Source organism: Corvus kubaryi, unplaced genomic scaffold (assembly GCF_017639235.1).
Source record: "Corvus kubaryi isolate FWS band 111438036 unplaced genomic scaffold, C.kubaryi_AGA036_p1.0 71, whole genome shotgun sequence".
Classification (NCBI taxonomy): Eukaryota; Metazoa; Chordata; class Aves; order Passeriformes; family Corvidae; genus Corvus; species Corvus kubaryi.
Genome location: NW_024582059.1, coordinates 473,327 through 491,398, shown reverse-complemented (window position 1 = coordinate 491,398; position 18,072 = coordinate 473,327). Strand labels below are relative to the sequence as shown.

Here is an 18,072-nt window from a genome sequence, read left to right as displayed (position 1 = left end):
ACCAATTTTATCCTTGTACTGAGCAACAGAGCAATACTTGATGTCAGTTTATATCATGCTTTCAGTGCAAAATACCTGGTTTCATTTCTTTGGGTTTTCTCCTCCACTTAAAGGAATTGGTAATGGTTTTTTCTAAGGGCATCTTAAAAGACACATAGCTAAATAACTCATTAACTTTTTCTTAGATTGGATAATGTTTAAAATATTAATTCTAAAGCCCACAGTCTTATTTGCCTGTGTTGAGGTTATAGTGTTGCACCTTTCACGAACTTTTGATGACTGATGGCTTTTCAACACTGAAAATCATAATCCCCGTGCCTTGGGTGGGTTGGCTGCAAAAGAAGCCTTTTGTTGGAGAGGCCTGGAGGAGAGAGTAGAAAGGAAAGCAGAAGGGGTTTAATGAAGATATGACTGAGTGAAGATCAAATTCATCAAGTGGCAACAGAAACTTTCCTTCAGTCTGCAAGAGCATTATCATTATGTCTGTGCACAATGAGAAAAAAGCTTGTAAAGTCAGCAGAATATGTGGTTTTTTGTGCTGATTTTTTCCATGCTTACCTTATTTCGGTTTTTTCCTTTCTACTGTCAAAATTGAAGCTGTTCGTTTGTGATACCATAGCATGAACAGGGACAAGCATCCAGGTCAGGTCCTCCAAACACTGAGGTCATATTGACAGCCCTAGGAAAATACACGTTCCTGTCACGCATGCATGTTGTACTCCTTATGATACATCATGCAGAACTTTGTGTTATTACTGTAATCCATACAATACCTTCAGAAGCACGAAGAAAAATACATTCACGCTCTTGCAGACAATGAAGGTGGTGCATTCAAAGAAATGACCACTTACCAAATGAAACCAAAGACAACCTACTGAGTCTATCATGGTTTTTAAAGCTAGGCTGCTAGAGCAAATTGAACTTTGCAATTAGCCAGCTTCAGAGTCTCATTGTAATGCTTGATGCTTTTCTTTGTAATTGCAGTGACAGAGAACATTTCCACAGGTGTAGGTGTTCCCCTAGAAAAAGAAACAAAGCTCTCCTGCCTTCTGCCTCATTTAACAGGATAAAAGGCCTTTGAATAGCATTGGTGGGAAACTTTGTGGAAGCTATTCTAAGAAAAGCAGAGATGTTTCTGGACCTTGTTCTACTGTAGTTGTTTTGTAACGTACAGTAAATTACATCGTTTGCTGCCTATTTTTGACTTTGAAATTGCAATTTTCATGCTGGAATAGCTTTTATTGTGCATTTATGGGAGTTGTGTTTTATTCCTTGCTTCAGAAATCGGAAATGCATATGCTGTGCTGAGTAATCCAGAAAAACGAAAGCAGTATGACCTTACAGGCAGCGAAGAGCAAACTTGCAATCACCCTAGCAATGGCAGATTCAACTTCCATAGAGGTTGTGAGGCAGATATTACTCCAGAGGATCTATTCAACATGTTTTTTGGAGGGGCCTTTCCAACAGGTATTTGTATACATCAGTGTAATTGTCGAGATTTACTTCCCAGAGTGACATTAGATTTTATGACGTTATAAAACAGTAGAATTATTTCATCCAGCCTTGAACCCCAACTCTTCAATCTGCATCAGTTTATTTTTCCCCCAAGTGTTGCTAAATCCCAAAAATGTCAGTTCAGTTCTTTGGAGTTACTATCATAGAGCTTAAAATATTTATTTTAAGCTACTTTGAAATTGTAAGATACCTTAATGTCATTTTATGTGTTGTTGTGCAGTAATGTAAAGTGCTTTATGTTGCTTCTGTACTGACCTCTAAATAGTATTTTTGTGCATGATTTAAATGTGGATGTTCTTTCCTGAAGGTAACGTACACTCATTTTCTAATGGTCGTGCTGGCTACAGCCATCCGAACCAGCACCGTCAGAGCGGGCACGAGAGGGAGGAAGAGAGGGGTGATGTAAGTTTAAGCACCATTAGCTTTCAACTATGAAATTTGCTTTCGGTGGTGTGATTGTATAGGAGCTCTTTACTGTAGAGGAGGATTTGTACTTGCCAGTTAGGTATTTTAAACTTCAGCGGGTGGTTGGCTTACTGACTGGTAAATAGGCATGCAAATGAGAAGGTAATGGCCTGGTTTTGTAAACTTGTTATATGTCACTCTCTTACTGGTGACTGGTATTTTTAACCTAAATATGCCACTAATTCTGGCCACTAATCCTTGTATGCATTTAAAAGTTTGCTTGGGCCGAGGGTAAGAATTGAATTTACGGCTCAGTATTCACCTATGTGAATTATCTCTAGTCCTGTATCATCACATATCACTGTATAATCACATATCACTGTATAGATGAGATCAAATCATGGCATACAACATGGCTGAATCCAGCTTTTATTTAGTAGTTGCTTGTGTGTATGTGCTAACCCATGAACTCTTGCATCTTGAGCACTCTGTGAATATTGTGTATGCCTTTGAAAGTTCAGGCAATACCACAGTGTTTCAGTTACTGTTTTCCTAGCAGCTTTTGAGGCTTAAAGCAAAAAGTTACACTTAGCATTAAATCTTGTCAAATTTACCTGTTTGCTTGATGATTTATGAAATACCTGAGTCTTTTTTGTTCCTTAGGGAGGTTTCTCTATGGTCATTCAGCTGATGCCTATTATTGTGTTGATCTTTGTCTCCTTGTTGAGCCAGTTGATGGTATCTAACCCTCCTTACTCCTTATACCCAAGATCGTAAGTAAAGCTTGATTATGTTACCTTAAAGCAGAGGGGAACGTATTGTAATCACCCTCTCCCACTTAGAAGCATTTTAGAGAGTCTTCCATTAGTTGTTCTGTGATTTCCCTCAGTGAAGAAGGGGAGGGAAGGTGTTGATGAAGTAGAACAAAACTTAAAATTTAGGTGCAAAGAACATGCTGTGAGAATGTAATGGAGAAAAGAGGTCAGCAGTACTTGGAGTTCAGGAGGTCTAGTACAAGGCAGTGGGTCCATGCAACATGGCATGTTGCAAAGGTGTTTGCATCTCCAACATACTTAATCAAAACCTGAAATCTGCTAAGGTTCATTACTCTTTTAGGGGTAATCTGTGTTTGTAGTAAGTGAAGAACGTGAAAGCGACTTTCTCATCCTTATTTAAGTGTTAAACTTGATGAGGGCTGGGAGGATTGTCTGTTCTTTGCTTCATTTTAGGTAATGGTAAAATTTCATTTTCTTGTGAAGAATTCTACTTGTGAAACTTACCTGTTTTGTACAGTAGGATATTTAAACCTTTTTTTCTTGTGAGAAATAAATAATTTGAATCCAGCGTGCAGCTAGCTGGTAGACTTAGCCCACTCACCACAATGGTTTTCAAGGTCCTTAAAAGGTCCTTTTTTTTTAAAGGTCCTTCCTTCAGTTCCTTGTAGAGCTTTCAGCCCCACAACAGGAAGGTTTTTTTCTCCTGTTTTTCAGAGTTCTCTGTTTCTGGAGTAAGATGTTTTTCCCTTTTGCAACCAAGCTGTTGTGATGCTTAGAAAAGCTTTTCTGCCAAAATGTTTGTATCCAATCTTTGATTTTTAATCTGCAGAACGCCAGCAGGAAAATGAATTTATCAGGGCTGGCAGCAAACACTTTAGAATGGAGATGCCTGTACTGGGTTGCTGCAGAATAGTGACGTGTTTCTCTTTCTGTTGACTTTGAATGTAATTTTCTATTATTAAAACTTACATTTGCCTAAAGAGGTATGAAGTAAGTGTCTTAGTAAAGTGGATTTTTTTTTTTTTGAGACCAAGTGTTTAAGCAGCAGAAGTTTAATGATCGGGTAAATGCAGTAATTTTATTCTCTAGCAGATTATAGAGCCATTCCTTTCATTATCTGTCTCAAAATGGCAAATTCAGTAATGTGCTGGTATTATTCTGTAATGGCAATATTTTTTATAGTCTATTTGTGGTGGAAAAAAATAATCAAATTAATACTTAGTCTCTCTCTCCCCCCACCTCCTTTTTTGCAGAAGTACAGGGCAGACCATAAAAATGCAAACAGAAAACTTGGGTGTCATTTATTATGTTAACAAGGACTTTAGAAATGAATATAAAGGAGTGTCATTACAGAAAGTGGAAAAGAGTGTGGAAGAGGATTATGTGTCCAACATTCGTAATAACTGTTGGAAGGAGAGGCAACAAAGTAAGTTTGGTAATATGTGTAATTTCATGAAATCATGAGTTACTGTAAAAATAAATTACCTCAGGCAAGAAGGAGGTGCTTATATTATTACAACATCTCAATGCAAAAGTAAGTGTGAGGTCCCCTGCTGTTTCTCACTTTGAAACTGTCCCCAGTGTCACTTAGTTTTTGAATTTTACTCAGTGACCTAACAACCATTTGCAAATTATCAGCAATTTTAACCTGCTGCTTTATTATTTGTGACCATTTCTCAGAAAATTAAAGGCTACACTAAACTGATAATGACAAAGCTTTTGTCCTTAACTTACCGCGATTTCTAAGAATTCTAATGTCTTCCACATTACTTTCTCATGGCAATAGCTCATTTCCCTCGGTGCTTTTATATAAGTAAATAAACAAACCAGAAGCTTACATAGGTGTTTCCAGAGAGATGAAAAAATAATCTGCCTTGGACCACAGTATGTACAAACACTGCTTTTCCAGGCAACCAAGGACAGGCAGCACTTCCTGTAGAACAAGGGGGTTTAGTTTGCCATCTGTTTCTCCAATCTAGTATTATACAATGAGCTACTTCTTTTCAGAAACCTAGAATTCAGTGTTAAAGCATAAGAATACTGAAGAGCACCAGCCTTTTCTAAATCGGCATCAATTTTAGCCAGTTATTCTGTTACCTGTGCCCATTTTGTGAGCTCTGTGAGAACAGCGCTCCTAAAATTACATCAGTGTTGAAACCAGATGGTTTTTACTTTCCAGGTGGTAAATTTCAGTCATAGCTTATTGGAAAAATAATTCATTCATGAACTGTCAGTAAACTGACCAGAAGCAAATAGAATGCAATTCTCTCAGTCAGATCACATGTTCCTGCCCAGCTTTAGTCTCTGCAGTCCAGTTGATTGCTACTTGTAATTATCAGGTTGTGAAAACTATCCAAACCGATTTTGAGTTAAGAGGCCCCTAATGGTTCTTTTTCTGTTTATAGAAACAGCTGATTTTGTGGTTTTATGGGTTTAAAATACCTGTTGTATGTTAAATCTCCTTGACAGTTAAAATCTATCCAATATTGATTGATGTGTAAGAATGCCTTGCATTTTGAGTCGAAGTGACAAAAAAGATTTTACAGAATTAAAACGCTCAGCAACGTCAAGCTGTTGAGCACCAGTATAATACAGAGAGCTCTTAATTATTAATAGCTCTGAAGACTGACAGTCTGAATCAGCATCAGTTGAAGTAAAGGGCTTAACATTCAGGTTGGATTTTTTGGGGCACAGGCAACATGCTAGAGCTATCAATAATATGCAAGATCACTGAGAGAGGCCTGTATTTGGAATGTTTAATGAGGTCTGACAGAAGTAGGGGATGTTTTGTTTTTCTGTTATTGCTGGGGATTTTTGTGTGTTAGGGTGGGGGTTTTTCTCTTTAATCAGATACTGCTGTATGAACTCTGAGGGAGCTGGAAGGCTGATACAGCTTTACCTGCTCAAAAAGATGGAATTGTTACAAAGATCCAGCAAAGGAAAACTGTAGCAGTGCTGTTTAGGTGGTGACTGAGGGAAGTTAAAATAGAAGGAGAAAAGGGCAAGGATCAAACCTGAGGTGTTTTGTACAACTCCGTGTCATGTGCCAAGTATTCAGTTTGTAACCAGAAAAATCTTTTCTCTTTTCTCCTTAAAGAAACAGACTTACTTTATGCAGCAAAAGTATATCGAGATGACCGCCTCCGAAAGAAAGCAGAGTCCATGTCCATGGAGAACTGCAAAGAGTTAGAACGGCTGACCAGCCTCTACCGAGGAGGATGAGCTACAGTTACACCCTGCATCTTACGTATGCTGTTATCTCTCCTGTGAATTGAGAAGAGATTTAGTTTCACCATGAATGCTGGAAAAGAGGGTGGATGTAAAACTCTACTGTGTAGCTGTTTCCAGAAACCTTATGCTGAAATATCATTTAACAGCTTCTTTACCTACTGTGAAATATAGGTAACTTTAACTGTCTAGATTTTACTTCAAAGCTTCTGTGAATTCTTTCAGCAGAGAGAATAGCTCAGAAAGGATGCTATACTTGTAGAGACTTAGTCATAGTGGTTCTCCTCTAACATATTTGCCATGTAAATATCTGTGGAAAGAACACTTTGTGTATATACGAGTTAAATGACTTTCTATTTAAAAATCTCAGAAATTTAGTTCCATACTACATTTTGTCTCACTGATGGAATAAATAGTATGATTACATCACTCCTATTCAGATGTCAAGTGTGTGGAGTTGAAACAATAATTTTTAATATTTTATCTCTATGTAAAATCTTCTAGGTTTACCGCTTAGAGGAACTTGGTATTTTTAAATATAATGGCATATATTCCTAAATATCTGTTGGGGTATATTGATCTGGTGTAGAGTAGCAGTTTAGCTGTTGTAGTTTTTTAGCATTTCTAAGCAATGCTGAGAAAAATAAGAACTACACTAATCTCTTTTCAAAGTAAATATTTGCAAATGCTGTACAGACCATTATAAACATTGCTTTTAGTACTTGCAACAGTTTACAGCAGCTCTACCATTTGGTATTCCAGTAGTAGTAAGTCCATACATATGGTTAACATGCATCCATAGCTTCCTTAATTTTCACTGGAAAGGTAGAGGAAAACATGCAGCACTAAAATCTTCACACACAAAAAAAAAGGCAACCTAATTATTTTCCTGGCAGGCTTCCATTTTCTTACTACTTTTTTATTTCAAGCTAGGTCCCAACACTGATTCCTCCATGGGCACCGCAAGTAGAACAGGGAAATTTTGCTAAGGACAAGCTATGTGCCTTTCGACCCTTTTGCCAACTATTTAAATGCTTTGCTGCTTTGCAGTGTGCTCCTATGGTCAGAGCCCTATCACTTGTCAGAAGAGGTAGGGTATGCATTTTTTGGGACCAGAATGTAGCTGGACTTGACCTCCTAGAAATGAGCAAGCCTACTGTTTGGCTCCTACATAGAAGATCATGTAACTCAGTGGCCTGGAAATGGAAACTATATGTAGCCACACCTGCTGATGCAAAGAGGTGTTCTGAAGCAGCTAAGTACAATGTACTTAAAGTTTATCAAAGTGTGTTGAAAATGTTTTTAGGTTCAGTAGCTGATGTTTTTTACATTTTAACAGTGTTATGCAGGGGAATGTTTCTTGTATTTGAGAATGCCAGATAGCTTGTATTATGGGCAATATATTTTGTTTGAGAAAACTGCTATCTTTGAACAATGCTATCAGCTTATGTGGAGCCAAATATTTCTCCTAAATTGAAAATTTAAATACTTTGTCTGAATTCATTGCAATTCTGATCTAGAGCAGGATATGACTTTACAAATATGCTAAATGCTATTGCTCCAAGTGACCTAGAAAACATTTTGCATATATCCCTTTTCTAAACTGTCCCAGTGGAAATGTCTTCTCTTGAATTGGTGTAACATGAGACTGGCTGCAGGCTTTTGACTTAGCAGTAAAACCAGCATTCAAGGTGGACATAAAAGCCTGAGGTACAAAACAGAACTAAAAGTTGCTGAAACAACAACAACAAAAAAGGGTTGCTGTACTGAATGTCCTTACTAAGACTATGGTAAAAGGGTTTAGACGTAATGGAAAGGCATCCAATTGTTTGAAATATGCAATCAAAATCTATGGAGAAAACACGATTCCCCAGATTTTGTAACTGTCCAGAATGTATTGTAATTATATTAATGAAAACCAACTATCAAAGTGCATCCTGGTACTCCTGTGTCTTCTTAACAGAAGAAAATTGTTCCAAAGGCTTTAACAAGTACTTGGGCCTTCCTGTTTACAAATGAGTCTGAGCTTGCAAGGGATCTTTTAGTTAACAGGAAGAAGGATATATAACACATTTATCAAATACTGGAACTGTGAAGTCAGAGCGAACAGATGGTCTTAGCAAAGCTGCCTATAATAATCCTATGGGCTGTGTGTGCCCTGCAGCCTCTTCTGCTGCAGGTGAGAAGTAGGGAAATGGAGGGATGCTGAGCTGTGTCAGCTTCATTCGATTGCTATCAGTTCCTCTGCAAACTGGAATAATGTGGTGGCTGTGCCCTGTGGCAACACAAACATCCCAGGAGTTTAAAAGTGACATCTAGACTGCTACATTTTATTTGACTACCTACTGCAATTGGCACTTTCTGAGAAGGAAATAATATGTTTATACTGGTGGAAGTATGCTACTTAGTATTTAACGGATTAAATAGTTGCACACTTTGAAATATGTAGTAGTGTGCAAAAGGCTGCTGTGATTTCCTGTAGCATAAAGATTAAGCTGCTCTAAATATGGCCTGCAAACATTCTTTTAATATTTCAAGTGGGTGTTTCTCTCCTCATGATTGTTGCTTTTTTTTCCCTCAAGTCTGAAGGGTATTTTTCTTCAGAAATGTCAATATCTTCCCTGGATTTGTTGAAGGAGTCTGCTGGAAAGTTCAGAATTAATTTTCTCATGAGCAAAATGCAAATTGAAGAGGGTGGAGTACTTAAATCTTTTCAGATGACCTTTCTTCAGAAGGCAAAGTTCTCATTAAAATAAGATATTGGAAAGAAAAGGGGGAAACAAAACCGATTTTGAACAGCCTGACTAAAAATCTCTCAACATCTTAGCTACCTGCTCCTTACTGGTTTTATTTAGTCATTACGTTTCATTTAATCTAGAATTAAAGATAGCACAAGCATGGGTTCTTGGTTTTTTCCTTTAAAAGGGCAGGCAGAAAAGCCATGCAAAAAGTGAAAAATCTTGCCATGACTCTGACATAGCCTAATGAAAAAAGGAGATGATTTGCATCTGCTGAAATACAACATCAGTATGTGTTCTATTTATGGAGCATCCTGAGTCACAAGCAAGTTCAGTGTTCACATCTGATGAACATTTCCCTGCAAGTTCTCTGGGTAAAACAAGTCTAAATTGGAATTTTTTACCTTTTTTTAAATGGTCTTTATTCTTTTACAAGTTTCCAAGAAATGGTAGAACATTACAGCACAGAAAATATAACAGATGCATTTAAATAGCAGAGGCAACTTTAAATTATAAATATTTTTAATATAATTTTGTAACAAACGTTGTAAAAGGATTAAAATGGGAGAGCAAGAATATTTTTTAAGGTTGTTTGTTGAAAAATTTCATTCATCCTTAAGCAGTTGTTCTTCTGATGTCTTGTAGCTCTGTCAAAGAGAAGGAAAGTGTAATAGTAATAGCATTTTGGTTTTTAAAAAAGCAGGTAATACTAAATAAAACCCTCAAGCTATAACTTACTTACATGTAATGTAATAAGTATAGGAAAGAAATAGGCCATTTGTTGTGGTTTGGCCTCAGCTATGAACTAAGCACCGTGCAGCCACCTGCTCACATCCCCACAGCACGATGGGGAGGAGCATCGAACTCAGGTAAAACCTGTGGGTCAAGATGACAGTGCTTTAATCATCGAAACAAAATCAAATATCAGTAATCAATAGTAATGAAAAGGGAGACAAGAAGAGAGAGGAATTAAACCCACAAAACAGAGGTGATACCCAGTACAATTGCTCATCATGCTCTGACCAATGCCCAGCCCATCCCCGACAAGCAATCAGCAGCTCCTGACCAACCTCCCCAGTGTATACACTGACCATGATGCTCCATGGCATGGACTATCCCTTTGGCAAGTTTGGGTCTGCTGTCCTGGCTGTGCTCCCTCCCAGCTTCTTGTGCACCTGCTCGCTTCCAGAGCGTGGGAAACTGAAAAATCCTGGATTTAGGGTAAGCACTGCTCAGCAACAACCAAAGTATCAGTGTGTTACCAACATTATTCTCATACTGAATCCAAAGCACAGCACTGTACCAGCTACCAAGAACAAAATTAACTCCCCTATGCCAGCTGAAAGCAAGACACTATTATAAACTATACTTCCCATACTTCTCAGTCTGGCAGGAATTAGGTTTGAGTATTGGGCTTCTCCACATTTTTAGAAATAATACTGAAATACACTGTCTAGTGATGACATTATCCCTCATGCAGAATACACTTCTCCCTTCAGTACTGGTTTATTCTGTGTATAGAAAGACTGTCATTGGGATGGAAGAATAAATTCCATTAATAGCAATACAGGAGCCACCTCATAGATGCTTTTGCATAGCTTTTATTTTAAATGTTACAGGGAAATAAGTGAAATCGATCACTGAGCATCATGCCTGCAAATAATAAAAATTGCATTTTTAAACATTTTTAGTGTATAGTAGGGAATATTTTAATAAATGAGGAGACCAAGGTTGTCCCAGGTAGCATTTTCAAAATACTACCAGAAACTCACATGTGATACTTTTATGGGGTTCTCTTTTAAGTATCTCTCTAATATGACCAAGTCCTTATCAAATTGCTGTGTGTGCATGGCTTGGATTAAGAAGGAGGTATGGATTCTCAGTATTCAAATAAATTTGTTCTTTTGAATGACCTTTTCCTCTGTTACTTGCAAGACGTGGCTTATCTCTGTTTTGGGCTTTTTGGAAACTTCACTGGACCTATATGTTCAGAAATATTAGCAATTTCCAAGTGAAAATATTTTTTTTTATAATTATTTTAATTTACACTTTTTAAATTTTTAATTTAATACTGGCATCTAAGCAAAATCTTCAGGTATCAACAATGCTCTAGTCCCCAGTGGTGTCCCCCGGGCTCAGTATTGGGCCCAGTCCTGTTCGGTATCTTTACTGATGATCTGGATGAGGGGATTGAGTGCACCCACAGTAAATCCATGGACAACACCAAGTTGGGTGGCACTGTTGATGTGCTGGAGGATAGGAAGGCTCTGCAGGGGATCTGGACAGGCTGGATCAATGGGCTGAGACCAACGGAATGAGGTTCAACAAGGCTGAGGGCCGAGTCCTGTCCTTGGGTCACAGCAACCCCAGGCAGTGCCACAGGCTGGGGACAGAGTGGCTGGGAAGCTGCCCAGTGGAAAAGGACCTGAGGTGCTGGTCAGCAGTGGCGAAACATTAAACAGTGTGGCCAGCAGGACCAGGGCAGGGATTGTCCCTCTCTACTCAGCACTGGTGAGGCCACACCTCAAGGGCTCTGTCCAGTTCTGGCCCCTCACTACAAGACACTGAGGTACAGGAGTGAGTAGAGGACAACGCAGCCAGGGAAGGGTCTGGAGCACAAGTCCTATGAGGAGTAGCTGAGGGAGCTGGGGGTGTTCAGCCTGGAGGAGGCTCAGGGGGCACCTTACCGCTCTACAACTCCCTGATAGGAGGGTGTAACCAGGTGGGGGTCGGCCTCTTCTCCCAGACAGCCAGTGACAGGAAGAGAGGAAATGGCCTCAAGCTGTGCCAGGGGAGGTTCAGGTTAGACGTTAGCAAGAAATTCTTCACAGAAAGGGTGATTTCATATTGGAACGGGCTCCCCAGTGAAGTGATGGAATCACTGTTGCTGGAGGTATTTGAGGAAAGACTGGATGTGGCACTCAGTGCCATGGTCAGGTTAACAAGGTAGTGTTCGGTCAAAGGTTGGACTCAATGATCTGGGAGGTCTTTTCCAACCTAATGGATTCTGTGATTCTGTGCTTGGCCTGTAGCAGCTCTCTTTTTTTAGAGAAAAAGCATTGTTACATGCTGAGCAGGGTTGGGGTTTTTTTAGATCTACCACGGGGGTCCTGCATTCTGATACAAGACTTTAAAGACAGATATGCAGTTACCATTGTTATACTGTAGGGATCTACTAAATTAATCTATTTTATTTCCTCACATTAGCTGTTTTATTATTAGCCTGCAGGTCCATCGTTTGATGGACTAGATCCAAAAGTAGGGGGAATAGGCAACACTGGAAGAATAAAACTGGCAGTGACTCTACTCGGCAGAAACAGACGTTTCTTTTTTGTTGTTGTTTTTCTTTAACTGAAACGCTACGGTTTGTTTTGGTTTTGGTTTGTTTTGCTGCCGGGGCGGAGGCGGCGGGGAAGCGGTTCCGGGGCCGGGAGGGCGGTGCCGTCGCTCATGTGACAGCGGCTCCAAGGGGAAGCGGCGACGGAGCCGTGCGGGGCGCGCCGGGGGCGCGGACAGGTACGGCGGGGCGGCCAGGGCAGCGCAGCGCAGCCTCCCGCACCCCCCTCCCGGTGCGCGGTGGTCTCGGCTGAGCCGCGCGCCCTTCCCGGGGTGGCTGGGAACGGCTGTACCACGGCAGCGGGCGGGGGGTGGCGGCCGGTCGGGCCTCGGGGAGAGAGAGAACGCGCGGCCTCCCTCCGGCCGCTCCCCTCCTCGGAGGCGGCGGCCGTGCCTACGGTGACGGGGCGGCCTCTCGTCTTGTCTCGCAGGCCCGCGGAGGTGGCGGCGTCAGCAGCACCGGGCGGGCCCCAGCCATGGCCGACGTGAGTGCGGCTCCGCGGGGCGGGCGGGACGCGGGCGGTTGGCTTCTGGCAGGGGTGGGGTCGGGGGATGCCGCGGTCGGGCTGGGCTGGGGCCGGGCCGGGTCGGGTCGGGTCGGGCGGGGAGGGAGCTCCGGAGCCGCCCCGCCCGCTCGGAGCGGCCTTGAGTAACGCGCCGCCTGTCTCTGCCCGCAGGACCTGAAGCGGTTCCTGTACAAGAAGCTACCGAGGTAACGCGGGGCGGGCGGCGAGGGCCATCCAGTGCCAACCCCCTGCCATGGGCAGGGACATCTCCCACTAGACCAGGTTGCTCAGAGCCCCATCCAGCCTGGCCCTGAATACTGCCAGGGTGGGGTATCCACAGCCTTCCTGGCTAGCCTGTTCTAGTATCAGAGTAAAAAAATTCTTCCTAATATCTAACCTAAATTTCCCGGTTTTCAATTTGTACCTATTACTCTTTGTCCTGTAACTGCAGTTCCTGATTAAGAGTCGCTCTCCAGCTTCTCTGTAAACCCCCTTCAGACACTGGAAGGTTGCTATGAGGTCTCCACTCAGCCTTCCCTTCTCCAGGCTGAACAGCCCCAACTTCCTCAGTGTGTCTTCATAGGGGAAGTGCTCCAGCCCTCTTATCAACTTCATGGCTTCCTCTGGACTTGCTCCAGCAGTTCCATGTCCTTCTTTTTATTGGGGCCACCAGACCTGTACTACCTGTACTAAACAGAACAATGCTGAATTAGTGAAGACATCACTTTTTTTCAATGTTTTCCCCTTCCTTGCACATTCGTTCACACAAAAAAATCTTTCCTACTAATTACTGTGTTTTTTAAATGGTGTCTCTTCTTTTTTTCTTCCTTTTTTTTTTCTCCTAGTGTTGAAGGTCTTCATGCTATTGTAGTCTCAGATAGAGATGGTGTGCCTGTTATCAAAGGTAACCTCAGCTTCTCACTGTGCTCTAGCTGAAATCCTGATTGAACAGCAGGGGGTGGAGAAGTACAGAAAAATTTTCATGGTTATTCCAAATAACTGAATATCCCAAGTGGTAGAATTAAATTGGACTTTTATTTAAAGTTCAGTAGTTGATTATATACCTCTTTAAATATGTCCTTTTGTTTGTGCCCTCAGTAATTGTAGTTCATGGAAATTTTCCTCAGTGATAGGGGTTTGGAGTGCTGTAAGGTCCTTGTATCTTCAAGTCCCTCACAGGCAAATTGATACTAAGTAGTAGACAGAGCTTGGCAGTGTTTTGTTGGCTGGGCTGGTCTGTGCTCAGAAAGAGTTGTATCCAGCTTTTACACATGTTTAGTTGCGTTTTTTTGGTACTCTAGTTTTTATGTTCTGCAGTCCTTGTTTCAGATGTTTTCAGGTTGTGAGTACAGTAGTTTAGGGATACAAAGATTCAAGTATTGCGGATTTATTTTGCTTAATGCCCCAAAGTATTGAAACACTCAGCAGAACTTGCACATCTTCACCTGTTTGCACTCAAGTGATTGTATGGCAGTAATCAGTTCAAAGGCTGGAATGGGTGTAGTGAAGGACATGGAAACAAAGGGACATCAGCACAGGCTGTTTATCCTAAAGGAAAAGACTTTTCCTAGGAAGGATGCTGGTATAATGAGCTTTGATCATACACAGAGCATTAAATGATGTACTGCTCATGGAGACTGTCTTGTGTTCCTGTGGGAGCACCTCAGATGTGTTGCATGTTCCCCAGCAGCAGATCAGCTTTTGGCAGAGCACTAAGCTGGATGGGGGTTTGGGATGCAGTCAGAGACACCATGTAGAGATAAGGATTTTCTTGTTTTGTTCTAGTTGCCAATGATAATGCTCCAGAACATGCACTGCGACCTGGCTTTCTGTCCACCTTTGCCCTTGCCACAGATCAGGGCAGTAAATTAGGACTCTCTAAAAACAAAAGTATCATCTGCTATTACAATACATACCAGGTGAGTAATGTCAGTGTGCCTTGTCCTCAGTGACTTGAGCTGTTCCTACATTACATTGAGCAAGAGAAAGAGGGTTGTTTAATCTCCTTAAGTTGTTTAAGGTGGATTTTCACTAGGCTGTTGTTGAAGTAATTGTGGTTTATTTCTTACACAGCTTAAATCATGAAGCCAAACTTTCACACTATTTATTAAACTTCTTATGTTTCTCAAAACTTGAGATTTCCTGGTTGAAAATGGGAAAGTGTTCTGAACAGGTAGTAATTGTGAATTTGCAGTGTTGCTCATATAGTCTTATGAATCTGTTTTGAAGGGTTTATGTGCTCTTTTATAAACAGTGTTTGTTTATAATTAGGGACACCTAATATTAATTAAGTGCATGCAGCCTACTTCATAGCTAATCTTGCTGTCAGTATGGCTTTGAGGTAAGAAAGCTTTGAAATACACTCACATTTTTCAAAAACTGATTATTTGTGTCCAGAAGCCCATCATCTACTGCATTTCTGCTCCTTCATGAGTTCTGGTGGTCTTGAGAGCTTTTTATTGTGACTGCAGTAAACTGACCAGCTGTTTAGCCTACAGCGTGTCAAGCTTTGTTTGGAAAATAAATGGGTGAATGAATTAGTTTGCACACATTAATACATTGCTTTGATTCTTTTAATGCATCTAGCTTGCTGTTGTGCCCAAGGTGCCAGTTCCCTGTTAATAGAAGAACAGATACTTCTGTACAGGGAACAGTATTGTAGAAAAATAAAGCTGCCTGCCCTCCTGTTTCCTGTGGAGGGTGTGGGACTCTGCAGGGGTTGCAGCTGAGGTAGAGTTCTGGTGGACAACACACTATAGAATGTGGAGGCGGAGGGAAATGCCAGTTTCTCCATGTGCCGCTCCGTGTACTGTAGCGTAAGTTCTGTTGGTGTTTTTAACCCTGAATCTTAAGAAATAGATACACAAATGCTTTCCATATAAATTCTTTCTGAAACAAGCAGCCTCCTCAGTTTAAAGGACAAACAGGAGCAAGAGCCACAGAGGTGGCTTTCCAGTGTATCAGAGCCCTGACATCCAACATGTGTTAGCTGCTGGCTGAGCACTTCTCTCTCCTTGCAGGTGGTGCAGTTCAATCGCTTGCCTTTGGTAGTGAGTTTCATTGCCAGCAGCAATGCCAACACAGGTAGGTCTTCTCATTTATTTTAAATATTGCGCTATTTTAAGGCCCAAGTATTTTAATAATTGAAAATAAATTCCCTGAATTCACTTCAAGCTATATTAACTTTGCTCCTGCTGTGAATTTTGTCGGCATATTGTGAAGGTGAGAAGGAAAAGGTGTGAGTCAAAATTCACAGATTTTAGGTGGCTTGCTGAAGTTGTTAATTCTTCTAGAAGCATATTTCTCCTGTGATTAACCTTGCTCTTGCTGCACTGGCAGGTACTGTGCTGTACAAAACAGCTGTTCGGTCCCTTTCTCTCAGTCCAGTTAACATTCTGCAGGAACATGTGCAGATTTGTCTTCAGTTCTGTGGGATAGGGAAATCCTTCAGCCAGACCCTAGCCTTGCTCATGAGGGCATTGGCTAATGAATATGAGCAGAAGGGATTTCATTCTGGCACAGCTGCCTGGGCCTCAGCAGCTATGGGAAGTGGCAACACAGTAGTGGGGGAGAGGTGTGCTGCACTGGGTGCCTCTTTTAGTGCCAGGGGCTTTAGACACCCTGCCTGGGGGTGCTCCCCACTGTTCACAGGAAAATGAGTGGCTCACATGGGACATTTCAGGCTTTGAAAAACACTGCCTGTGACCTGGGAGGGGGAGAGAGCTGCGGGCTTTGGAGAGAGGCTTCTCAGTGATGTTGTTTGATGAAATATTCTGTCTCTTCTCTCTTTCCAGGGCTGATTGTAAGTTTAGAGAAGGAGCTCACACCCCTGTTTGAAGAACTGAGGCAGGTTGTTGAAGTTTCTTAGCCTGATGGTATAGCCAGAGTGCAGCATTCCTCTGCAGCCCAGTGGACAGAAAGATTCAATAATCATCAGTCAAATAACACATCTCGGAAGAAATACCACAGCTCCTTAGTATACTAAGTAAGAGTAAATTGTACATAGTACTGAATCTGAAAAGATCTACTAGAGTGTTGTAGGTGGATGTGACTTTAGGCCATGCTTCTTGTATTGTGCATTACTGGAGAGCCCACCAAAATAGCTCCCATGGAGTTTAGCTCAGCCAGCTGAGCCAGGTCGGCGCGATGCCGTTGGCTCAAAGGAGCAACCCCCAGTTCTCTTGCTTTACAGGGCACCAGGCACATGGCAGGGTGTGTCCTCAGGCCGGCCACCACTATGTGTGGGAAAGCAGACCAGGTGGAGAGAGTGAGCAGAGATGTGGTTGGAGGCATTGCGAGGGCATGTGTTAGCGGTGATGTGTTGGTACAATCAGTAATGTCCCAGCTTTCTTACACGGGTGGTACTTTGGCAAGGGAGTGCTACTAATCTGGATGCTAGCTGCATCCTGCTTCCACTAGGAAGAAAGCTGTTTCTATAAAAGCTGTTGCTTTAGGGGTTTTTCATGATGCCTAGCTAAAAGCACCCAATGTCTCACTTCTTCATGGGTTTTTTTGTGTAATATGGTTGTGAAGATCTCATGTCTCATAGTCTTTGTGTGGGTTCATCACTGGTGACACTCTCAGCTTATTTACCCTTAGGTTTTCTTAAGCAAATAAATATAAATAAAATACAGTATTTTTAAATGACAGAGCCTGGTCCACTCTTCTGTTGCACTGTAATACCCCACAGCACATCTGCTTGTCTATAGAGAGAACAAGTCTCTTAATTGTTTGTAAATGTCCAAAATCCGTGAATTTACAGGCTGAAAACTAACCAGTGTGTCTCTCAGTTGGGCAGTAATGATACAGAGTCCTAGGGCAGTGCAGAGATCCTATTGCTGGGGGTCAGTCCTGTGCTCTCAGCCCCACCCCGTTGTTCCCTTCCATGTCCCCTTGTGACAGCTGCCAAGCACTGCGGGTCTCTGCCCCAGGCTGGGAAAGAGGATGCCGTGGTCCCTTGTTCACACCTCATCCACCTTTGGTGCATCAGGCAGGATGGGGGGGAAACAGCGGTGCTGGAAATGACAACTGGGAGTTCTTGGCTCAAAAAGAGAATACAGCTTGTCAGTCAACCCTTTTCCATTTAAACTAAGCTGGAATGGGACTTCTGTTGCTGGTCATTACAGAAGCAGCTGGAAAGTGTGTGTATTTCTGGCAAAATATGTTTGTGTTCCAGCAAAGGCCTCCCTTTGCTGTTTGCTGCTGCTCAACCCATCTGTCTGCGACAGCTTCCACAGCCACCCAACTGCTGTTTCTTTCACTGGCTTCAGTTTGTGACACCATGTGCTGAATAATGTCTCCAGTGTTTTGTGAGGCAGCCTGTTGGTGTGAAAAAGGGAAGGCTGCATTTGTGGTTTCCCTACAAGCTCCATTTCCAAGCCATTTTCACAGAACAGTGATGCTGTTGGAGAATATAATCTCTCTCTTCCCCTTATGCTGCCTCTTTTCTCACACAAACTCAGCAAAGGTTTTTAACTAAATGGGAGATGCCAGTTTGTTAAAGCTTCATTAAGGGAGAAAGGAGGACAAAGCTTTAACAATACAGTATAGGAATATAAAGACCTGTGG

The 18,072-nt window shown here is 41.8% G+C and overlaps 2 protein-coding genes across 5 annotated transcripts in view; both read left to right on the top strand.

The window, feature by feature from the left end:
• Positions 1-10,574, top strand: part of DNAJB14 (DnaJ heat shock protein family (Hsp40) member B14) — a 28,154-nt gene extending 17,580 nt beyond the window's left edge. For 3 of the 4 annotated variants that reach the window (XM_042049492.1, XM_042049493.1, XM_042049494.1), the window contains 5 exons: positions 1,282-1,467; positions 1,823-1,917; positions 2,584-2,693; positions 3,950-4,122; positions 5,794-10,574. In XM_042049492.1, coding sequence (XP_041905426.1) covers positions 1,282-1,467; positions 1,823-1,917; positions 2,584-2,693; positions 3,950-4,122; positions 5,794-5,918 — 689 coding nt within the window. In that variant the 3' untranslated portion in view covers positions 5,919-10,574. Of the gene's footprint in view, positions 1-1,281; positions 1,468-1,822; positions 1,918-2,583; positions 2,694-3,949; positions 4,123-5,793 lie in introns of those variants that run through there. The other variant, XR_006019856.1, reaches the window with a different exon arrangement.
• Positions 10,575-12,091: 1,517 nt separating this feature from the next.
• LAMTOR3 (late endosomal/lysosomal adaptor, MAPK and MTOR activator 3) lies at positions 12,092-17,153 on the top strand. The gene is made up of 7 exons (XM_042049754.1): positions 12,092-12,178; positions 12,430-12,483; positions 12,676-12,710; positions 13,350-13,408; positions 14,290-14,423; positions 15,525-15,588; positions 16,299-17,153. Exons 2-7 carry the CDS (start codon positions 12,475-12,477, stop codon positions 16,370-16,372), a joined length of 375 nt encoding a protein of 124 aa, XP_041905688.1. The 5' UTR covers positions 12,092-12,178; positions 12,430-12,474; the 3' UTR covers positions 16,373-17,153.
• Positions 17,154-18,072: the final 919 nt, after the last annotated feature.

Excerpts from the sequence above, each read along its gene's own strand:
- LAMTOR3 (XM_042049754.1), top strand. Across the intron at positions 13,409-14,289 it reads TGGTGTGCCTGTTATCAAAG|TTGCCAATGATAATGCTCCA; the intron begins GTAACCTCAGCT and ends GTTTTGTTCTAG. Across the intron at positions 14,424-15,524 it reads GCTATTACAATACATACCAG|GTGGTGCAGTTCAATCGCTT; the intron begins GTGAGTAATGTC and ends CTCTCCTTGCAG.